This window comes from Fragaria vesca, linkage group LG5, assembly GCF_000184155.1.
Source record: "Fragaria vesca subsp. vesca linkage group LG5, FraVesHawaii_1.0, whole genome shotgun sequence".
Taxonomy (NCBI): Eukaryota; Viridiplantae; Streptophyta; class Magnoliopsida; order Rosales; family Rosaceae; genus Fragaria; species Fragaria vesca.
In genome coordinates, this window is record NC_020495.1 from 21,017,537 (window position 1) to 21,041,084 (window position 23,548).

General features: G+C 38.6%; 5 protein-coding genes across 5 annotated transcripts; 2 read left to right on the forward strand and 3 right to left on the reverse strand.

The window, feature by feature from the left end:
• Positions 1-564: 564 nt before the first annotated feature.
• LOC101296494 (mitogen-activated protein kinase kinase 4-like) lies at positions 565-1,608 on the reverse strand. Its single transcript, XM_004301616.1, has one exon. The coding sequence runs from the start codon at positions 1,606-1,608 to the stop codon at positions 565-567; it is 1,044 nt and encodes a 347-aa protein (XP_004301664.1).
• Positions 1,609-2,651: 1,043 nt separating this feature from the next.
• LOC101302657 (heat shock factor protein HSF8-like) lies at positions 2,652-7,564 on the reverse strand. The gene is made up of 2 exons (XM_004300174.1): positions 7,147-7,564; positions 2,652-4,348 (listed from the first exon to the last, which is right to left on the reverse strand). Exons 1-2 carry the CDS (start codon positions 7,435-7,437, stop codon positions 3,113-3,115), a joined length of 1,527 nt encoding a protein of 508 aa, XP_004300222.1. The 5' UTR covers positions 7,438-7,564; the 3' UTR covers positions 2,652-3,112.
• A 2,382-nt stretch (positions 7,565-9,946) lies between these two features.
• LOC101296782 (disease resistance protein RPM1-like) lies at positions 9,947-12,772 on the reverse strand. The gene is made up of 2 exons (XM_004301617.1): positions 11,154-12,772; positions 9,947-11,090 (listed from the first exon to the last, which is right to left on the reverse strand). Exons 1-2 carry the CDS (start codon positions 12,770-12,772, stop codon positions 9,947-9,949), a joined length of 2,763 nt encoding a protein of 920 aa, XP_004301665.1.
• A 3,209-nt stretch (positions 12,773-15,981) lies between these two features.
• Positions 15,982-16,768, forward strand: LOC101302942 (indole-3-acetic acid-induced protein ARG7-like). Its single transcript, XM_004300175.1, has one exon. It carries the CDS (start codon positions 16,339-16,341, stop codon positions 16,588-16,590), a length of 252 nt encoding a protein of 83 aa, XP_004300223.1. The 5' UTR covers positions 15,982-16,338; the 3' UTR covers positions 16,591-16,768.
• A 1,320-nt stretch (positions 16,769-18,088) lies between these two features.
• On the forward strand, positions 18,089-22,524 carry LOC101297064. The gene is made up of 3 exons (XM_004301618.1): positions 18,089-18,382; positions 20,631-20,693; positions 21,955-22,524. Exons 1-3 carry the CDS (start codon positions 18,089-18,091, stop codon positions 22,216-22,218), a joined length of 621 nt encoding a protein of 206 aa, XP_004301666.1. The 3' UTR covers positions 22,219-22,524.
• The last annotated feature ends 1,024 nt before the right edge of the window (positions 22,525-23,548 follow it).

The window sequence follows — 23,548 nt, forward strand, 5'->3', positions numbered from 1 at the left end:
GTATATATATATATATATATATATATACACAATCCGGATCAGAGGAGGACGTCTGCACGCTCTTAAAGTGCGGACATTCCTCTGTTCGCTACCGTACGGCGCCGGCGAGGGCGTGCCTCCACCCCAGCAGCGTCCCCGATCACTTTGCCTCCCTAGCGAGTCCGCTGAATTCCAGTTTTCCGGCGAGATCGATTTTGTTTGAAGTTTTGGGTGATCTCGCCGGAAAACTGGAATTCAGCGGATTAGCCGGGGAGGGAAAGTGGTTGGAGACGCTGCTGGAGTCCGCTGGGGTGGAATCGCGCCTTCGCCGGCGCCGTACGGTGGCGAACGGAGAGACATCCGCACTTTAAGGACTGTGCGGACATCCTCTTTAGAACGCCTCCGTGTGTGTGTGCGTGTGTGTGTGTATATATATATATATATATATATGTGAATGAAATTCCTTCCAGACAAAATGGTTCAAAATTTTGGGAAAAGAAGAACACCGTACCTAACGTGTGTGTAAAAGAAAGAAAAGAAAAAAAGGAAAATTAAGAAGAAACTCAATCTACAAGGGGAACAAAATCAAATTATGAGCTCTTGATCAGTAGAAGCGCAACAAGTTTTATTCACAAAAGGGTGAACAAGAAGCTCATCAACTTTTGCTCTCTTCCTCCAATCCTTCTCAAGACACCTCCAAATGAAACTCCGAAACTCCGGTGAGGCCGTCTCCGGCATCTCCAGCTTCTCCCCGCCAAAGCAAATCACACACATCAACGTCGGCCAGTCCGGTTTCTGCTCCGGTCCAAGGAGTGGAAACCGGCCAACGTAGCATTGCAACAACACCAAACCGAGTGACCACACATCTCCGGCAAAACCATCTGCATTGTCACCACCCCACCTCTCTGGATCAAACCTCTCAGGACTCATGTAAGCGTACGTACCCATATACAAGTCCTCATGGCCACCCGCAACTATGTGACTCACCCCAAAATCTGCAATCTTGATCTCCCCTCTATCGTTTATGAGGAGGTTCGAGGGCTTGATGTCCCTATGCACTATCTGCATGGCATGTAGATAGTGCAGTCCTTGGAGGACACATTTTGCCACGCCAGAGATTACCTGCTCCGGTAACCTCTGACGTGCTTGCAGCACATCTTGCAGTGAGCCTCCTTCCATGTACTCCATCACAAAACACAAATCACCATGACCTTCATTGTTATTATAATCCGGACTGATCATGAACGCCCCATTGTCAAAAACCCCGTGACATCTTATTACGTAGGGCGAGTCGACCAGTTGGAGGATCTCCGCCTCAAGCGCGGCCTGTTGAAGGATACCGGTGGCGGCATTGTTGTTAAACCGGAGGACTTTCAAGGCGTAAATGCATGAGCTTTTATTGTGACGTACTTTGTAGACAGTGCTGCCATTATCCCCGTGGCCAAGAACCGAAACTTTCTCGAGATCAGAGAGGTTTTCAATAATGCCTGGAGAGTCAGGATTGGAGGCTGGGGACAGTGCCGGGAAGAAGCTCCGGTGGGTGAAGTCAGCTGCTGCAGTACTCATTGGTGGTGGCGGTGGAGACAGCCTTAGTGCTTGTTGATGCCTTCTCTCTCTCACTAATGTCATTTGCACACTAACTACTCTTTCTTATCAAGATCTGTTGTTTCTCTTTTGATCCTAATCATCCTATGCTCTACTTAAATTTGTGAAAACATAACTATGTAAATTCTAAGAAATTAAAACAGAACTAGTTGGTTCTAAATTAACTCATTGTAGGGGCTGACAGGTTGGTGTGTATATCCCAAAATTAACGGGCAGGTGAATTTTGTGTGGGAATTTGATGCAGTAAAAACGTTGTTAGTTTTAACCTTTTTGAGGTGAATACTATTTATCTCGACACGTATGCTTTCTTGTTGATAACCTATCTTCCATTTTCTTCTTAGGATCTGTTTGAGTTTATAATTGTTGTTGTGCTACGTGGTTAGAATTCAGATAAGCAGATACAATTACCAAACAGAGTGCATCCAAAAGCATATGACTCGAAACAAAAACTGTGATGATCTTAGTCCGATGAACTACTCTAGTGTCTAGTCCTACATTAACATTTTGGACATGATCTAAAACAACTAATAAGTGGTGGCTTAGTACCATGCGTTCAACTAGTCGAAAATTAGTGCAAATAATAGATTGAAATGCATTAGTTGCGAGTAGCAACAGAGGGAAAAGATGCCAGCAACAGCAAAAGAATAAAAATGCCGGGATTTCTGAATATCGGAGTTTTAGGATCAGAATCCGACATTGAAGGCAAAGCCGTATATTAAAGAGTGATAGAACTAGTACCCAATCCCCATTGTCACTAGAGCAGAACCATCTAATTGCAACAATCATGATGTTAGATACTTCCATACACATACATAACCACAATGGTATATCAGAAACTTCAGCACTATTATACAGATACGGTACTTAAATTCCTATAGCTAACTCTTACTTTTGGTGATGCACAAACAAAAGAAACAAGGGAACCATGTTTGCAATATGATTGAACCGTAAATTATTCCATACCCTTTCTTGAATATTAACAACCTGGATTCTAATAGCATAAAATATAAAACATACAAGTCGTAAGCGCACATAATACTTTGCATAACAATGAAATATTTCCAGATGCAGATATTAGTGCTATGATTTCAAGAGCAAAGGATGTGATAACAAGGATGTTAGTACAACCAACGTCAAACGAAGCAACAACCATGAACTGGTTCAAGAAACAAGCCTCCCTTGGGAGCAATTACTTTGAAACAAAGGCTGTGTCTGACTCTACCTAGAGCCGGACATCAACCTGTACAACAAAGATCAAAGATCAAAAGTTTTAGCCTCTAAAACAACTATGTCCACTGCCTTCATTCAACACTGACTACTAAAGAAGACTAAGGAGACTAGGGGAAATGACAACAAAAACATGTCCCATATGTGCAAAATAAAGCCAGGATGAAATGATACAGAAGGCAAAGCTGCTTTTCCAATGACCATATAAGAGGGACCAAGTGATTGATATGATCTACTTAGTATGTGTCTGGGGGGTTTACCTCGGACGATGTCTGTACCTAATGTACATTAGTAAACACGATCAAACCCCTTTAGTATTTGATTTTAGATTTCCCATTTGTTCAGTAAGCCTATCCATGTTCTGGGTTTTATCACATCCATTCTCTGTCAGCTGCACTTCATTTCCCACAGGTATGGCTTCTGCAGAGGTTGAATCCATTTCGTCAGGCACAGGACTTTGTTCAAGAAGATCCCACAAGTTCAATGCATCAAGGTCATCATGGGGAATACTATCAACATCTAGGGACATAAAATCAAATGGTGAGTCAATAAATCCATCACCAGCTTCAGGGGCCATGTCTTGAATAAGTCCAACACCTGCCTCAGGTGTTGCATTTCCTTCAGGAATACCAATTACACCTCCATTTGCCATACCTTGTACCTGAGAAACCTCAGGGACTACTTCCTGAGAAATAGGAACTGCCGGTGCCTCTTGTGCTCCAATGAGGACATTCATATCCAAGAATGGATCTCTCATAACTTCTCCAGAGTTTGTAGCCTTAAGAGAAGATTCTATTTCTGAAATCGCAGGAAACGGCCCATGCCCTGAAGTAGGCGGGACCTCTTGAAGTGTAGCTCCAGACGCATGACTTGAAGAGCTCCCACTCTCTACTGCACTGGATGATGATGTACCCTCACCTAACAAAAAATTCTCAAGATGGTTGCTAAAAGAATCCAGCTGGGAAGAAGTATTTGTTTTCATAATCTTCCTGAGCATTGCCTTAGCCGCTTCATTCATCGGAGGCTGGTACTTAACTATCTGTCCATCAGGAGTATCAGAACGCTCATTTTCAGCAATTCCTTCCTGCCTGAGTCTCCGTTTCTTATTGACTTCAGTTATGCGCCTGTTGCTCTCATTTTGCTGTTGCACAAACTGATTCAAGAAACCAGGGCTCTGCACAGCCTTTGCAAGGAATGACATCATCTGTTGCTGCCGCTGCTCCATACCTTGAAGACGTTGGACCATTGTTTGCAGCTGATTATCAGTAGACTGTTGCTGCTGCCTCAACCTGATAAGTTCCTGCATAAGCACATTCTTGTCCCTCTTAAGCATCTCAACCTCTTCCTCGAGACCAAACTTTCCTACCTCTACACATGCAGCTACTGAATTCTGTCCATGTGATGGTTGCTGTGGCTGTTGAAGACTATGTCCATGTGCAGGTTTTCGCCGGTTGATACTCTTTAGAAGATGCTTTTGACCCCTCAGAAAGCCCTCATTTGCAAATTCCCAGCGGTCAGGATCAACTTTCCTGAATCCCTGTTAGCTCCAAAATTAAGGAAGGGTTAAATCACCATAACAGAAAGCAAAAAGAAGTGCATGATTAACAAAGTATATGAAAACAACAACAAATATAAGGATGAACATACAGACAAGCATTAATAAAGCGGTAAAAGAGTCATTAACACTCATGAGAAATTTAAGAAATTTGACCATTATAGCTTTTGTTTACTATTAAAGGGGGAAAAAATATTCAGAAAACTGCAAGAGCCTAAGCTCATCAGTCATCACTATTGAACTACAGGAATTATCATTCAACTTGGGTCCCTGCATCTCCAAACCATATCAACTTCTATATTCTTAGGGAAACAAGATGTTGCATCACTTCCGAATTTCATTCAGCGATGATCAAGGAGATCACCAAGGGTTCATAGTGACCAAAAGTACAATATTTAAACCCTGTCAAAAAAACAGTTGTGATTGAGACCAGTAACACAAATGAAATGACATAAGGTAAACTAAACAGAGCCATTCTTCAGGTAGGGCCTAACCAAAGCTCAGTCCTGATAAACCATCTAGTCCGCCTAGAAGCGAAAACCAAAGAAAGACCATGGGCAAAAAAAACTCATATGGAGCTGATTCTTTCTATATGAAATATGAGCACAGGACACCTAACTAACACATGGACTCCCTCAACATGTCAGGCACCAAAACTATGCTTATATCCACAGTAGTCTCTATGTCAGAGATTGTTACTCCCCATAATTCGACATGCACATCAATATCAACTTTGTGAAGAACAACGTAGTTATAAGAGATAAGAAACCAAATCCAGTCATTTTCCAAAAGCCATAAAGTCTATGGGAAAAACAATAGATCAAGGTATCAGACAGCATCCAACCTCCTAGTAACAAGATTCATAAGTCCTATAATGCAAACCTAACACTTTTAACTTGCATTTTCACAAAAACTAAATTACATTACAGTAGCAAACCCTTCTTAGATAAAATTATATTTCAGAAACTATACCTTGTCTAAAGCTTCATACATCCATTCAAAATTTCCATGTTTCAAAGAAGATATTTCTGAATTTGCATAGTTGAAATAATTTTCACCAATACTTTTATCCACAATTATATTTCAAGCAACATTTGCTTAAACCTGAAGTACTGGTTTACAGGTATTTCCACATAACATAAACATATAGTGCCCCGTGACACTGACAGAAATCCAACACGTTATCTACCACATTTAAGGCATAAATTTCCTAGCCTGACACAGAATAACCATCTGGAGCAACTAACAACTTAGCAATATTTTAACCAAAACATGGATCAATATAAGTAAAGTGTTGACAGATCTTCAGCAAGTAACTAGACCATGCAGTAAGAATACCCACTTACATGAGTACTAACATACTTCATAGTGTTCGTAGGTCCGAGAACAGGAAGTCAAAGACACAGAATCTTATATTCCATAGATGCCAGAACTTATTGAATCTGTTAATAAATGTAGAGAACTTGACATATACTAAAATACAGGTTGCTTTAGTTAAGATATTTGTTAGCAATTCTGCAAATCCAAACTACTGATATTTCTACTGGCATCCGTATTTTTTACATCAATAGCATGGCATAAAAAAAAATACCGGTACACCCACTAATTTGTGGTGGCAATACAATACAGTAGACATTACACTATGAGCATGTATTTCTATCCTGAAATTTACCACGTGCGTGCGCACGCACACATGCACACACTCAAGTAACTTAAGTGTCGACAAAACTGCAGGTTCAGTTATTTTCATGAACCTAATGAAACAAAGATATAGAATAATGATTTATTTGATCTGAATCATATCGTTGTTTGAAAAACAGAAAAAGTGATATGCTGTACAAAAGGTCAGATTAAGGTGCTGAATGACCCCATCCAGCCACCTATATTTCAAACGATAGTGACAGAACAAAAATCATGACAAGCATGGCCACTTTTCAGCACATGGTGAGAAACCACAAGATCTCCTCCAGCCAGATAAACATCTGGTAGCTTACCTAGTAACTGTTAACCTTGCCAACATCAAAGACGCCTTAGTATGTTGAGAGTGAAATAACTATATATATAAAGGAAACATGAAATGGACTAAATCCAGTATCGTTGCTGTGTGATCAGAACACAACTGAGAATCATCGGAAACGCTTAATCAATAAGAGACACTAGCATTTCTAGAAAACCAAAAAAGAAACCAGGATTATATCCCACTGCTCTACAAGTATGACGTCTGACTAGCCGATGTCAAGATTACATACACAAAGAAAAAAAAAACAAATTAAAATTCTACTTTATCATTAATCTTGCATTCTGGCACTCAATTTCTTTCCCTCTTATCCCCACTTCTGCTCCATCTGTTTGCTGAGAAAATGGAGGAAGGAGAAGAGAGATCAAATTTTTCAAACCTGACATTCTTTTCATCACACATTAGACCGCAATGTGAAACTCCAACCCCGCTCCCGGCTCACTTTCAACTCTCAATACAAATGCTTGGTAGAAAAAGAGGACATCTAACACTCGGCACTTCAAGCCTATTTGCCTGAATTCTCCTCGGATATAATTTCGGAAGAAAGCTGACACGATTACCACTCACATGCTAATTTTTCTTCTCTTATCCGTACAATCTTGGTCTCATTCACCAAACTGGATTATAGTTAAGTAAGATCAAATACCGAAATCGCAAATATAGACTTCAATCATGGACAAAATATGAATCACTAAACCAAATGGAGTAAGATAAAAGAGAGAGAGAGAGAGAGAGAGAGAGAGAGAGAGAGAGAGAGCTCTACATAAGTGTTGAGCTGCCTGACGAAACTGGAGAAGTTATTGTGCTTGAAGTACTTAGGCAAGAGGTCCCGGGCGAACTCCGGCGGGTTCCAAACCACGAAGCTGTTGTTGGTGGGGCTCCACGACACAATCGGGTCGGTCGCCGGGTCGTCCACCATGTCATACGTCTTGCTCAAGAACGGCGGCGGCGCGTTCGAGTTCAGTAACGGCGTCGGCGCCGGAGCCGAATCCGAACCCCCCGCCGCCGAAGTCTGGGCGGTTGACTCGTCGGGGTTGGTACTAGTACCGACCATGAGCGTTGATTAAGAGTAGTATTGAGGGGAGAATTATAGGGCTAGGGTTTTGGGGAGGAGGACATTTTGGAATTGGTTAAACTCTAATTGATTGATTGGGGGTGGAGAGGAGCGGTGGTGATGTGTACGGAAAAGACCAACGAAGGAATCGGCCCTCTCTTTTTTGGAACGAAATGACGTCGTTGCGAAATCTGGATCCTCTACCCCTCTCTTTTTGCTTTTTAATTTCCTCTTTTGCACTTTCAAAATCCAATTTTCTATTGCCCTAGTCATCTAAAACAAGTAAAAATAAAGATTATTATAGTAAACAATAAATAAAAAAATAAAAAAAAACACAAAATAATTGAAAATAACTTGTATAACAGTAAACAAAATTTAACCAATCAACTTTCTTTTTAGATGATCAAGATCTCGTGCAAAGCACAGGTCAAAAACTAGTCTTAAAAACAAAACCGTGATGGCCGGTTAGCTCTAGCTCTCAAAGCGGATAATATTCAAGTTATGTGGACTGCATGGTTACAATAGAAGTTTGAAAGACTGGTGAGAGTCACAAGTTAGCTACTTCTTTTTACTTTTGACACTGTAACCTCAATTCCCTTGGTTGAACTTTGTAATATTTGATAAATTTTTCCTTAATAAAGTTATTGGTGTCTTGATTCCAAAAAAAAAGAAGAAAGTAACCTAGTATCTCTTCTCTCACAAATACCAGAAAATCGGCAAGTCTTAGATCACAAGGCAACAGGCACGTAGCCAGGCTTTGCTTGGGTGCATGGGCTCAAGCCCAACGGAGAATTTGACATTAAATATTTTAGCGTGTGTATTACAGTAATAAAAGAAGCTTCAATAGACTTGGTGTCATGCAAGTATTAACAGCAACCCCACCTGGGTTCGATTCCCAGTTTTAGCAATGAGGACTCTTAAATTTAGGACTTTTCTGTTTATGGTTTAAAAGACTCATTTTTCGATCATATTTTGACATCTTATCCGTTTAACCAAATTGGTGTTCGTTAAGATAACAAACTAGATCAAATTAATGGACGAACCAAATCTGTCAAATATGATCCGTTCAAGTTCATAATTGATAAATCACACTTATGAATGCCTTAACAATTTTCAATATAGCTGAAAATTTAGAGAAATGATCTACTCAAATACTTACAAACTGAACAGTCAAGATGCGGATATAAAATCGAAATGTGGGATAAGCCAAAAAGTCCTTAACAAGTTCTCAACTTAAAGGTCCTCACTAAAGTTTAAAAAAGCTCCCTTTCTTCTAAAATGCATTTTTTCACTCGGCTCAAAATTGAACAATGGGCCTCATAGCATTCTTTGGTAAGATGTTAGATCTGTTTTGGTATTTGTTATGATGAATTCTTATCTTAACCTCTATTTTATCATATAAATAGTTCCCAAAAAAAAAAAATTTTTCTAACGATTGTAAATGGTAGTTTTGGATGAGTTTTTATATTGCATCTCAATAAATAAATTGTGAGAAATTTTAAATACACACCTCTAATATCTTAATACACACCTTTTACTTAAAACACCACTTATCAAGTTTTTCATTTCAGTATTAACTTAATACACATCCCAAACTGCTTAAAATGTCATTAATTTATGAAATATTCCATTATTTAATATAACTAATATATATTTATTATTTGGTACCTTTTTTTACATATTATTTCGTCTAATTTTTGCTAGAAATTTTTGGTTATCATCGTTCAATTTATAATCAAATGATTATTGTTATATCCCAACTCCAAATCACCAATACAAGTTTTCAAAATTCACAAGCTAGTAGAACTGTAGAAATACAATAGCTATTAAACATATTTTATTCGATAAAATATGTCATGATAAAGATGCAATACTTGACAACATGATCTGCAAGATCAAACTAAAGGTGATACAAATAAAAAATTAAAAAATTAAAAATAAAAAGAAGAAGAACAAAAAAGACAACTCAAATGAATTGTGGAGAAGAGTTGGGGTTAGGGGAGAAAACGTGCTTTCGACGATTTTAGGGTAGAAGATGTTGAAAAACATACTTCTAGGGCGATTTTTTTTTTTTAATAATAGATGTTTGTTTTGGTCATTTAGCTTATCTATAAAATCTCAATAGAAACATAAAATAATAGATGTGTGTATTAAGAGATTAAGGGTATGTATTTAAAATTTCTCATAAATTGTATATCTAATATATTTTAGTTAAATATTTTAGACTACCGTTAAAATTTCTTATTGTTTCAATCAACCAAAAAAAAAATAAATTCGAGCCCACCCAAGTGTCAAATCCTGTATCCGCCACTACAAGGCAACGACTTTTCCGAAGCACAAATTACACTGCTTGATTCACACATGAATTACCAATAATTACATAGTTTAAAATGTACAAACAAGCTTTTTAAAATAAATTACAAGGGTCTTTTCATGAGCATTACATTACTGTTTCATTTACTTGCCCTGTAAAACCTAACTAGCATCACTTTCAGGTCAAGTTGAATTATCACTTCCAACCGGTTCCAAGGCTCTTCATGACAGAACTGGGTTGAGAAGAGTGTTGTGCCTCGCTCAAGCCTTCTAGTGAGAATACCTCCCACCCAAACTCTCTCAAGTAAGTGACATAAACTTCTGGAACATGACAAACTTTCCAATAATCATTGCCCTTTTCATGTGGAAGTAGAGTCTTGATTAGTTTTTCTGGCATATCGAAAAACTTGAGCACCTTTAGTTTGACGAGATGTTCAATGCCTGATGGTACTTTCTCCAGTGATTTACAGCGCCGGATGCTTAGATTTTCAAGACAAGGCATTGTTCCCACCTCCACCTCTATACATCGAAGTTCATCAGATTTATCGAGGCATAAATGCTTGAGCTTCTTAAAACCGCCATCTCCAAAACATAATGTGTCTCCTTCAAAAACCTGACACAGCTCGAGATGTACTAGATTGGGCAAATGTTGAAGAGATACAAGTGGATCATCCTTTAACCTGCTCCATTTCAAATACAACTTGACGAGGCTGTGAAGAGAAGGTATCCAATGAGGCAATGCTTCCAATCTCCCTCGCAAGTACAAACGCTGAAGCAACATGGGAGGAGAATATAGGTGCTCCAAATCAATGATCTCGTCCTCTTCCACTGAAGTTATGGACAATGCAGAAAGTTTGGACAACTTTTCAATGGATGAAGAAAGAGCCTTGCCATCTTCTTTCCTCATCTTAACAATGCCTAACCTTCTCAATTGAATTAGTTTCCCCAGCTCTCTCATTAATGCACTGCCACCTTGGTTGACCTCAATGAAACATAGCTTTTGAAGGGATTTCAAAGCCCCTATTTTTTCAAGGACCTTAAAACCATATGTAGAGTGAAAATCTTCGTAAGGAACAAACTCATAACGATACACCAGGAGATAGCGCAGACGTTGGAGTTTCAGGATTTCAACTGGAAGTTCAGTAACACGAGAATGCTTCATATCCAAAGTTTCCAGGTTCTGAAGCTTCCCTATAAATCTAGGGATGGCTTTTACCCTGGTATCTCTCAAACTCAGATACTTTAAAAAGTAAAGGTTCACAACTTCAACTGGGAAAACATTTAAAGGAGTGCTTTGCAAATCCAACACATTAAGCAGCGCAAAGCCGGCCGGGAAGAGTCTTCGTAGTGATGGTTTCTCAGCTACTGTGAACATAAAAAGAGAACGTAGTTGAGAAGCACACCTGTTTGTCTGTACATACTGCAGTGTGTTATGTATTGACAGGCGGCGGATTTTTTCTGGCAGTGTTACATTATGCTCTTTGGCTACTGTGGCAAAGTTCTGATCTCTTGTTTTGGAGGTGATTATTTCACGGAAGAGATCATGGATACGAAGTTTTGTAACCCTTCCATCAGCTGTTGTCTCTGCTGCTTGAATCATGCTCCTATTCAACAGTTCATTGAGGTAATCCTCTGCAACCTCTTCCAATGTTTTTCCTTGTTTTTCTTCAATGAAGCCCTCTGCCATCCATAATCGAATAAGCCTCATATGCTTAATCAAATGATCCTCTGGAAAGATGCTCAGGTACAAGAAGCAAGATTTGAGATAGTATGGTAAATCATTAAAGCTGAGTGAAAGTACTTTCTTCAAGTCCTGCAGTTTGTCGTTGCCCTCAATTTCATACCCAAGACTGTGGCCAACCATATCCCACTCATCAATTCTGCGCTTATCTTTGGCAGCTAAAACTCCACTAATAGCCACAATAGCAAGGGGAAGCCCCTCACACTTTTTCAAAACATAATTACAGATTTTCTCTAAATGAGGAGGGCAGGAATTCCCTTGGAATGTCTTCTTGCACAGTAACTCCCATGATTCCATTGGGGGCAAGGGCTCCAAAGTGTAGACTTCACCTCCAGACTCCATGCTTGTTGTCGAGGCTATATCTGCATTTCGAGTAGTGAGAATTACTCGGCTGCCATACATATTATTAGGCAATGCATACTTCATAGCATTCCATCCGTACAAGTGCCACACATCATCCAAGACAATGAGATACCTCCTCTTCTGTAGGAAGTCTTTAATGATTGTTTTCAGCTGGTTGGTACTCATGCTATTGATTTCTTGTGGAACTGGACTTCTGATTGCTTGGTGGAGCTGTTGAACGATGTCTTTAAGAAGTTCCCCTAGTTTGAAAGACTGAGTAACAGTGATCCAAGCGCGTAATTTGAAATGTTTCTTCACTTCTGCTGCATCATAGACTTGCTTCGCCAGGGTAGTCTTCCCCATTCCTCCCATTCCTGCCACAGAAACTACCTCACGTGCACAATCACCATTGAGCAGCCTCCCGACCATCTGCTTAATAGGCTTGTCTATGCCGACTATATCAGTTTTCTCTAGAAGTAAAGCGTCACCTCGATGGTCCTTAGAACTTGAGCCTTGTTCAGCCATATTGAATTTGTGGTGGAGTCGCTTATGAACCTCAGAGACTTTTCTGATCCTGGAGTTTATGGCTCTTAACTCTGAAGCAATTCGGTATCGAGCTTTTGTGTTCTTGATGCAGCAAGAAAGCTTATGGATTGAACCATATAATCCCTCCACCCCATGATCATGTGCTTGTAGAAGGGTAAACTCATCAAGAACATCTTCACTTTCATGGGCAATTTCTCTTAGTTGTTTAACCCAGACTTTGAGTTCCTCATCACTCTCTTCATACGCATCAGCAACCCTCAGGAAAGCCGTCATGCACTCCAGTTCTCCTCTTAGATACAAAATTTCTTCCCTAACCCCTCTCAACAGTTGCCACTCATTTTCGATAAGAGGTCCAAGCTTGTCAAGCAGAAACTTTACTGCACTCTCCACCATTTTATTTCTCTCTTTACTCTCTTGTATTTACTTTCTTCCCCAACTGGATATTTGAGTTCAAAATGTCTGATTAAATAGGCGAAGAAACACTCAGAATTCAGAATATTGCTCCAGCAGTTGACTGACTTAGAACTAGAGGTATCTTCCCATAAAATGACAGAAATTTCCCAAGTCCAGTTTGGTGGAGTTTGTAAGGTTCTTGGTCTTTCCGTTGGTGATCAGCACATCCACCAGATCATTTCCTCTGTGCAATTGCCTATAAAGAATAGCATGACTGTCAGACAACATGCAATATCTAAATCTAACACAATGAAATTAACTAAAGGGTTGAAATGATCAACACAGAAGAAATAAGTTAATTAGATGAAAGAGACTCCCGTCTCATTATGAATTTACAATTGGATTCACTTGACAACTTGTTTCTAAGTGCATACAAAAGGTAAGCAATTGCTGGGATAATTTCACTTGACTGACTGCCTCTCCAAAGTCCAAGTCAAAGCACACAACTAGCCTTCTCTGGAAAGCCTCATGAAAGTGGATGCAAGTTGTATTGCTTACCGTTAGTGATTGCCTAGTTAGTATTTTACATCTTGCATGTCTGGAAATTTAAATAAATAATGAATTGATTTCTTCTTTCAGTAGTGTTTTAAAAGTCAAACTATTGTTAGGTAGGTAACTGAGTTCTTTTGTTTGCTGCACCAGATAATAAAACATCCAAGCTAGCGTGAAACATATCCTCTAGACTACTATATAAGAAACAGATGGGTATTTTAAATTTCTATAACAATGTCAAACAGCAGTTACAGTATTAACTCTGAAAAATTACCAAGTTGTTTTATGATACTTACAGGAAACTGTTGGCGCCCAATGAAGGAATAAAAAAAGATGTCGTTTGTGCTGTTTGTTAACTTCTATCGCTAGTTCTTTACAAGCAACGAGGAAGAAGAACAAGAGTGAAGGGAAGTACTAGTTTTCTTGGCAAACTCACCTGAGATGTAAACAAGAGGGATTATGCAAGAAGTATATACATACGTGCACTGTAAACCAGAAATGTAAAGCAATAGACTATGAACGTCAATAATATTGCACTACAGATTACTTTTGGGGACAATGAATACGTTACAGTTGAATGACAGATGATACAGATTATCTAGCTTTCCCAAGAATAAAGTATACGAAAGGTTTAGTCCGGCATGGTTACAATGACATGTTCTGTTTCCTTTTATCCATCCCCAACTTTCATGGGAGATAAATCCTCAGAGGTTTGCATGAGTTGGATTCATTTAGGGTATAAGCATTGGTTCTTTAGGTTAGTGGTTTCCTCTGTCTAGTTAGTTCCAGTGACCACAATAATCAGGGACTCGACAACTAATATATCTGTAGACTCCAACTTTGAACCTCAGGTTAAGATAACAAGTTGTTAGCATGACTGCTACTGCAGCATTGAAGACCAAAACTGTTTGCATTGTGAATACTCATATACAAGTACACGGCTTACCTTGTGACATTCATATCAACTCTATTCTCACAGTTTATTCGCATCAACTTTATTTCGAATGATCGAAGACAAACCAATGAATTCAAGCACTCAAAACTAAAATTTGCCGCTGGCTGAGCATGAATGAGTGAAGGACTGGCTAAGAATGAATGTCTCAGAAGCATTTCATCAAACACTTGGTGGGCTAACAATTTAGTTTGTTATATGCATTCATTCGTATACAGAATACAGTGAAAGATGAGCCACCGCTGGTTCATGATCACAAAACGTAAACAGAAAGGAACAAAAGCAGAAACCCAGGAAGCCCCAGAACTCAAAAACACCACCTGAATCAAAAGCGCAGGGGCCATGCTAATCTTCTCTGTATCGTTCCAATTTTATCGGATGTTCCTGAAGGGACGAACTATACTGCTATGTTCTCATATATGAACAGCTTTCTGTTTTCGCTTCCTTCGATGTGGGAGTCTTGGAACTAATATTACCAAAGCATGTGCGCGTCACGTGTCCTCCCTTTAAGTGCAATTCTAGAAGAATGAAGGTTTAAAACAGAACAGATTTTGACTGCTTACGGCACCTGTCCAAGTTAATATACATTGAATAATCTTTACACGAACTTGAAGATCATGTTACAAGGTTCTGTTTCCTGGTCTAGGATGTACTGAAATCATACTTCTATCAATTATTGTGCTTGAAGTGAGGCAGTTAAAGAGGATTTACACACATGATAATATCATAGAACAAAACGACTGAAAACACCAATGACCCCCCATCTTAGACCATCGGGATATACTGGTGTTCGCTACTGTTTTTCGACTGTAATTCCTCCTTTTTCGCTAAATATGTCCATTTTCACATTCATCCAGTTTGCATACAAATTCCTCCTCTTAGGATAACCCTTTTTGTAAAGCTTGGCGATCACAAACCCAAAGCAATTTCAGTGAACTAATATTTTTTTATTTTTTATTAATCATTAATCACAATCACCGTCAGTTGTTCCCCCCCTTCAGTCTTTGAATCAGCAACACTATTATAACACAAGCAAAAAGCCTCTGTTTCCAGTGGTTACAGAAAATCCAGATATTAAACGATAAGCAATACGTGAAAACAAATGGAAGTGCAGCTTTTATTAAAGAATAAAATAAGTGGAGTACATTCTAATTATTGAAGAATCAATGTTCCTCGTCTCTGCTACTGCTTCTGAAGTATCTGAATCACTAGTTTTCCGGCTTTTTCCTCATACTTGACCATCAAAATGAACTTGCTAGTTGTTGAAACTAGATATCGCAGATTGTAGATGAAACAAAGAACGTAATGCGAGGTGGCTCCATACTCATATTCAAGATATATAGCATGCCTTTATATCTCAGCACCACCAATTCTTGTTGCGACTTGAAACCAGCATTAAGTATCAATGTAGGACAGGACTGTATTTCAATTCTTGTTGGATAGAAATGTGAAAATGTCACTTCAATGTTGGGTGTTGGAAAGGCATGTTAATTTCTACAATATTAAACAGAGCCTCTTCAGTAGCATATATATGTGAAATCGATGGGAGGACACTAACTTATGAGAAGGGCAAGACAAACCCATCTGATTTCATGATTTCTCACAAGCTAGTGACCCTCATTCGACCACTCATGTCATGTACCTTCTTCACTACTTACATGCTTAATGAATGTAGCAGATGATTGCAACCTCTTATCATACCCTAGGCTTATTTTTCAAAGTAATTTGGTAGCTGGATTGAAATCTGTGGTAGCCCTCTTCTTGTCTGCTACATATCCAAAGGAAGTAGGGAACAATGTTTATAAAGTAGCATGCAGGTTGGTACCAGTTATACATGAATTCAGTAGGCAGACAAAACCATGTGGTTTCAAACAAGCAAATGTTCCCACCTCATTGCCTCTTCATCAAGGAACTTTATGCAGCAGATAATTCTCCACATATCATCTCTCTATATATAAAGCAAACACAGCTCCTCTCCTTCAAAGCATCAACTTAAGCTTCTTTCTTTCCCAAGTCCTTTGAATTCTTTTCTTCCTTCTTTGATCTTCAGTATCAAGACACCATGGGTTTCCGATTTCCTAAAATTGCTAGCACAAAGACATCAGATATACCAAAGGGCTACTTTGCGGTCTATGTTGGTGAGAGCCAGAAGAAACGATTTGCTGTTCCAATATCATATTTGAACCAGCCTTTGTTTCAGGATTTACTGACTCAAGCTGAAGAAGAATTTGGATACCATCATCCAATGGGTGATCTCACAATTCCTTGCAGCGAAGACACCTTCATTGATTTCACTTCCCGCTTAAGTGTGTAAGTAAACACTAACGAAGCAGATCCTGGATCCAAAATATCCTGATTTCAAAACTCGTTGCTTAGTCAAGATGAAGAAGCTTCAGTTGACAGTTTGATCATCCACAGAATCAAATCACTCTTGTGTGGAGGGGAAACCAGCCCGCTGTACTGCTTCTGTGCAGAAGAGGGCTTTCCAAATTCTGAAGAAGAATCAAATTGTAGCTTATGAAGCAAGCAAACATGAACATTGTATACACTCTCTAAGCCATTATTTTAAAGTTCATGAGACTCCAAATTTTGACCTCAATGACAGTCAAGTTCTGTCTTTGTAGTCCTATATTAAACTGTCTTGTTCTTTAGAAAATATGGGAATGAAAGGACTATATTTCAATTACTGATAAACTTTCGGGTCTAGTTTCTCATATATCATTTTCTTGCAGCGATATAATTACCAAATCACAGCATATGAATAATACTTGGTCATATAATGGCTTTATCTGATTTCTGAGAATGACATGCCTAATCATGGTAGCTTCAATTAGACACATTGATATTAACATAAACATTTAGATATCTACAAATAAAGCCTGAAATAGTCAATATGGTAAACGATATTATTATAGCAGATGAGAAAAAAAAAAAAAAGTAGAGATACAATAGCCTTTTCGGATAAAGAGAAACCAGACTCAGAAATAAATAAAGAATTGCGTGTGGTGGCATTTTCAAGTACAGATCAGAAGCATGGCAATCTCTGAGAATTAAAGGAGTAGAAAAATGACTCTGAATACCATTCTTAATAGAAACACAAGTAATTAAACTTTAGAGAATTTCAAGAGACACAAGCAAACAGCATAAATATGTGTGTGCGCGCAAATCTGTGTATGTACCTGTAATTGTCCAAATTTCTTAATGGCAGGGTAAAAAATAGTTGAGTATTTCTTGAAACTCATGGTCAAATCATTACCTGAGCTGTTTTCTCAGTATGGTTGACCATCAACTGACTTTGGTTGATTGACTGGACAAAATGAAATAATTCCTCAAGTTGTTGGAAGTGGAGATCATAGATCTCATACAAGAAGCAGCAAAATCACATGCTATGTTGGCTTAGTCATCCATGAATTCTTGTCTGCAAAGAAACCCTACACACACCAGCTTGGTATAGAACTGCAAGTCTGAAGCCGGGAAGCTATCTCACTTTGGGTGGTTCTTTCTTGTCTGTCAACTCAAGGAAGTACCAAACGACAGTAGCATATGTATCTGCTGGGGAACGAGATATGTGAAGGATGAGACAAACCCATGTGATTTCTTGATTGGAAACAAGTTGGTGTTCGTCATCGGTGCCAACTTAACCACTCATTTCGTGTAACAGATGATCATCCACACCTTATTCATCATCTATATATACACACACAAATCAATCATCAGGAACTCAAGTCTTCTCCTTCATAACATCAAAGCTTATTCCTGCTACCTCATCCTTTCAAGATTTTTCATTTTTCTTCCCCTTAAGAATATAAACTATGGGTTTCCGGCTCCCCAGAATTTCGAACACCAAGAGAAGTCTTACTCGATCTTCATCTAATGGAAACCAGACAGCTTCAAAGACTTTAGATATCCCAAAAGGCTATTTTGCAGTCTATGTCGGAGAGAGCCAGAAGAAGCGATATGTGATTCCAATATCATACTTGAACCAGCCTTCATTCATGGATTTGCTGAGTCAAGCCGAAGAAGAATATGGATACGATCATCCCATGGGCGGTATCACAATCCCCTGCAGTGAAGACACCTTCCTTGAGCTCACTTCCAGCTTAAATGTGTGACTGAAAAATGAGATGAAAATATGATCAAATTTCATATTTAAAAAGCATCCAAATTTCAGACATGCTGCTGAGTCAAGATGAAGAAGAGGCGAGTGTCACGACTGATCGTCAACTGAACGGACTCACCACTTCTGCTGAGGGGAAGCTTCTACGACTCTTAAGCTGCAACGGAGATGAACTGAAAGATACAAGAGCTATGAAAGCAGACGAATGGCGGCACTGTATGAATCTTGTACGCAAATTGCTGCAAAAAACATGGTTCCAGCTTTGGAATCAAGATTCTGAAATTATGTACTCGACCAATGAAATTCAAACCATGTATACTTAGCATTCTTGGAACAAATAATGTAGTCCGATTCTTATCAGCTCACTCGTCTTAATTTTATGCCACACCATTACCATTAGTTACTAACTTGCAGCGTAATTCAACAACAAATAATGTCTAATGGCCTATATAGTATTGAATTATATACGCAGTATATAGGCACCCAAATGGGGAATACATCCCTTCATTAACATACATCTGCAGACAGGGATTTACTTTCTAGGCTGATTGCCTGTGCAGCATTTTCAAGACCGAACTAGTGAGCATTACATGTGATATTCAATACCAAGTACTTACGGTAGTAGGATTTACAGAAAAAATTTAGCAAAGTTTTTAAACCCAGCAAACAGTTCACACAATATTGTAAGGGAGTATTCCCAGTTCAAGTAAGCATAAGAAAGGGAAGAGGTTCTTACACGCATTTCATCAAACAGGTGGTGAGCCTCCATTTCAGTTTTGTCAAATGCAATAGGATGAACCCACCAAAATCACAGTAAGCAAACAGAAAGGACCTAAAACAAAAACCCAGAAAGCCCCAGAACTGGGACCATTTCTCGATTTATGCGTGTCATCCTTGCGCAGGGGCCTCTGTATCGTTCCAATTTTATCGGATGTCCCCGAAAGGGGAAACCATACTACAAGCTTCCCATATATCAAGACTGTTACCTAGCAGCTGTTTCTCGATGTGGGAGTCATGAAACCAATATTACAAAGGCACGTGCGCCTTAATTGTCCTGCCTCAAAGTAGATGATCTTCCTACGAATTTGAAGATCTTGTTACAAAGTTTTATTTCCGGGTCTAGGATGCACTGAAAGTATATTTTTATGAATTAAAATTGTGCTTAAAGAGAGGTAGTTAAGGCATATGCAATGATGAATAAGGCAGCTCTCTTGTCTTGCAATCTTTTCAGGCACTGGCACAATGGCACATACAAGTTTAAGATTCATCCATTGATCGGTTTCAGTTTTTGGGTCCAAGTTTCTTGATGGATAACCAAACCGGTTATGATTTCTGTTATTTTTCATCTTTTTCTTGTCTAGAATTGAGATTTCTAGTCTTCAGTAATGGACGATCTTGATCAATTTTTTTTTATTAAGTTTGGAGATCATATACTAAACTCACCAAAAATGCATATTCTTTAGGGTTGCTAGCTCTTTGTGCTCTCTCAAGCACCAGCAACATAGTTGAATGTTTGCACAGTAAATTCAGTAATCATCAACCAAGGCCACAAGCTTGCATCAGTGTTAGTAGATTGATATGTATTTCACTTGCTGTGTCGCTTTCGTATCTCAATATCTGTTATATATTGAGAAAAGGTTAGGAATCATACATCTACAAAATCAAAAACCCAAATGAGCAACATGAGTAAAAGGGTGGTCGAGTTGAGGAGTGACATTCAACTCATTCAAGCACAGATCTGTGAGTGAAGCCTTATCAATTTCCCGATCCCAACAACACACCAAACACCAAGATACAAGTTTCAGAGGCATATTCAAGGATACCTCCATATACATTATCACGTTTAAGCATTCGAGTGATTCGACCATCACACAAATCATACAGCAGATATGATAGACTCGTTCACAACAAATGCCGATTCTACAAACATGAAAACATTGTATAAACGAACATAAACAGCCCGCCAGAGATACTTCATACTTCACTTGGCCCCTACATAATCCAAGCAAACATAACACAGTTTTAGAAACCCATGGCGTAACCTCCCAATCCATGAAAATAATGAATTGAAGTGAAATGATAGAGTAGGTATATATTTTGACTGAGACTAGGTAGCAAATAACAATGCCTTGAATTTGCATCAAATAATCTACATAAGATTTTTCCTATTTTGCCAGTATTTATTCAGCATAAAACTTCTTGAAGAGTCATTGCTTGTGAACATGTTTCTACTACAGGAAAATCAGTGGTACGAAGTCATTGGCCTTGACCGGATTCAGAGTAAAGTGAATTGTAACCTGGTACAAACTTAGAAGAGTAAAAGGCTTAGTGAACAAACTTCTAGGAGATCTGAATAGGTTAGTTCATAGAATATTCAACTACAATTCGATCAGAGTAGTCACTCAAGTGAACAATGAATCCTTAAGCTGATTACGGGAGGTATTTCTACGTCTTTTTATATCATCTGAGGGCATAAACAACACCTTAGCATTCAGAGGTGACAGCAACTCCAGACAACTAGACGATAAGCAATAAGAGAAAACAAATAGAACTATAGCTCTCATTAGTTACTGGGTGATTCTTTCAAAAGAATCTGATCGATGAAGTTCATTCTAATTAATCATTTAAGTATAAATGTTCCTCATCTCCACTACTGATTCAAAAGTATTTCAATCAGTACCTGTCCGGTTCTCTCCTCATGCTTGACCATCAAAATGAACTTTGTAGACTGACCAAACAAAACCTATACTTCCTCAGGTAGTTGAAACTAGAGATCGTAGATTGTACATGAAACAAAGTACGTAATGCTCAGCTGGCATCATTCTCCATTCTGAGACATATATAGCATGACTTTATGTCACAGCACCACCAGTTCTTGTTGTGGCTTGCGAGCAGCATCATTATCAATGTTGGACAGAACTGGTCCAAAGCCGGCTACTAATTTCTTGGATAGAAATTTCACTTCTGGCATGTTTCTACGATATTGGACAGAGATCCTAACTAGTATATATCAGAAATTGATAGGAGGACAATTACTTGTGAGAATGGCAAGACAAGTCCATGTGATTTCATGATTCTCAAAAGCTAGTGACCCTGATTCAACCCACTAATTTCATGTACCTTCTTAACCACATGCATGCTTCATGGATGTAGCAGATGATAGCAACCTCTTACCATATCCCAGGCTTAGCTTTCAACAGAGTTTGTTAGATGGATTAAAACCTGTGGTAGTCCACTTCTTGTCTGCTACATGTCATCCAAAAAAGGTAGGGAACAATGTTTCTATACAAGTATACAGGCTGATACCATTTACATGTGATTTGAGTAGGAAGACAAACCCATGCGGTTCCTCACAAGCTTCTGTCCCTACCTGGAGCCCATCTCAATGCCTCTTCACCAATCATTTCATATAGCAGATGATTTTCCACGTACCATTTCTTCATCTATATATACACATTATCAGCTTCATAAGCAAACACAACTATCCTAGCAAGCATCAACTTAAGCTGCTCTGTTCCGCAATTCCTTAGAATCCTTTTCTTACTTCTTTGATCAATTCAGTATATAGAAACCATGGGTTTCCGATTGCCTCGAATTGCTAACACAAAGACATCAGACATCCCAAAAGGTTACTTTGCAGTCTATGTTGGCAAGAGCCAGAAGAAACGATTTGTGGTTCCAATATCATATTTGAACCAGCCTTTGTTTCAGCATTTGCTAAGTCAAGCTGAAGAAGAATTTGGATACCATCATCCAATGGGTGGTATCACAATTCCTTGCAGTGAAGACACCTTCACTGATCTCACTTCCCGCTTAAGTGTGTGAGTAACACTAATGAAGCGATCCTGGATCCAGAACATCATTTTGAAACTCGCTGCTTGGTCAAGATGAAGAAGAGTCTTCAGTTGATAACTTGATCATCCACTGAATCAGATCACTCTTGAGTGGAGTAACCAGCCGGCTGTATTCTTGAAGCTGCTTGTGAGCTGATGAAACAGTCCAAATTGAAGAAGAATCAAATCACATCTTACGAAGCAGGCAAATATGAACTTCGTATATACTCTAAGCAATTAGTCTGAAGTTCATGAGACTCCAAATTTTGAACTCAATGACAGATGAGTTCTGTCTTTTTGATCCTATGTTAAACATCATTCCCAAGAATAAACGGGAATGTAAAAGATTATATTTCAATTCCTGATAAACTTTCCTGTCTTATATTTCATTTTTTTTCATTTTTTTTCTTACCCTAATCACAGCATATGTTGAAAAGGAAATAATACTTGATGATATAATAGCTTATCTGATTTATCAAAATGGCATGCCTAATATAAGATGGTGTCTTCAACTAGACACATCAATATTAACATAACCATTAAAATATATACAGATAGAGCCAGAAACTGCCATTATGGTCAAGGATAAAATCGTAGCAGGTAAGACGATATGAAAAGAAAAGTACAAATTTGCAGGTTAAGAAAAAGAAATGAGTGTGGAGTGCTCACTATTGATGAAGATGGGCTTTTCCTCTGTGTGGCATTTTCAAATACATATCAGCAGCATGATAATCTCTGGGTATTACAATGTAATGCATATGAGAACCGGTAAAGTTTTAGATACGAGACTAGCCACTTAGAAAAGACTGGCCAATTGGGTTACTAACAAGAATTGTTACTAACAAGAATTTGACAACTGAGTTGTAAAAAGTAACTGATTTAGATGTTATTCCAAAGGAAACACACGTATGACTATGCTCAGGTCGGAGTAGGAAAAGGATTATCTGAATACTATCCTTGAGACCCAAGTAACCAAAATTTTGATATAATTATTTCTCAGTTCAAACAGGAAAACAGCATATATATGTATATCTATGTGTGTGTATAATCAATTAATCATAAGTGTATATGTGCCGCATATTTGTATATGTACATGTAATTGACAAAATTTCTAAATGGCTCGCAACTCATTTAAATCAATACCTGAGTTGCTTTCTCGCCACAATTGACCATCAAGTGACTTTTGTTGATTGACTAGACAAGATTAAATAATTCCTCAGCTTGTTGAAAGGGCGGAAGATAGATATCATACATGAACAAGCAAAAACCACATGCCAGGTTGGCTTGGTCATCCACCAGTTCTTGTCTGCAAAGCAACCCTA

What these genes read in the sequence shown, in the direction of transcription:
- LOC101302657 (XM_004300174.1), bottom strand. Translation starts at nt 7,437, where the DNA reads ATGGTCGGTACTAGTACCAACCCCGACGAGTCAACCGCCCAGACTTCG. An exon ending in TCAGGCAGCTCAACACTTAT is followed by an intron (nt 4,349 to 7,146) that starts GTAGAGCTCTCT and finishes TGGAGCTAACAG; the next exon opens with GGATTCAGGAAAGTTGATCC.
- LOC101296494 (XM_004301616.1), bottom strand. Translation starts at nt 1,608, where the DNA reads ATGACATTAGTGAGAGAGAGAAGGCATCAACAAGCACTAAGGCTGTCT.
- LOC101296782 (XM_004301617.1), bottom strand. Translation starts at nt 12,772, where the DNA reads ATGGTGGAGAGTGCAGTAAAGTTTCTGCTTGACAAGCTTGGACCTCTT. An exon ending in CAGTATGTACAGACAAACAG is followed by an intron (nt 11,091 to 11,153) that starts GTGTGCTTCTCA and finishes ATCACTACGAAG; the next exon opens with ACTCTTCCCGGCCGGCTTTG.
- LOC101297064 (XM_004301618.1), top strand. Translation starts at nt 18,089, where the DNA reads ATGGGTTTCCGGCTCCCCAGAATTTCGAACACCAAGAGAAGTCTTACT. An exon ending in AGCTCACTTCCAGCTTAAAT is followed by an intron (nt 18,383 to 20,630) that starts GTGTGACTGAAA and finishes TTTCTACTACAG; the next exon opens with GAAAATCAGTGGTACGAAGT. An exon ending in GTAAAGTGAATTGTAACCTG is followed by an intron (nt 20,694 to 21,954) that starts GTACAAACTTAG and finishes TGATCAATTCAG; the next exon opens with TATATAGAAACCATGGGTTT.
- LOC101302942 (XM_004300175.1), top strand. Translation starts at nt 16,339, where the DNA reads ATGGGTTTCCGATTTCCTAAAATTGCTAGCACAAAGACATCAGATATA.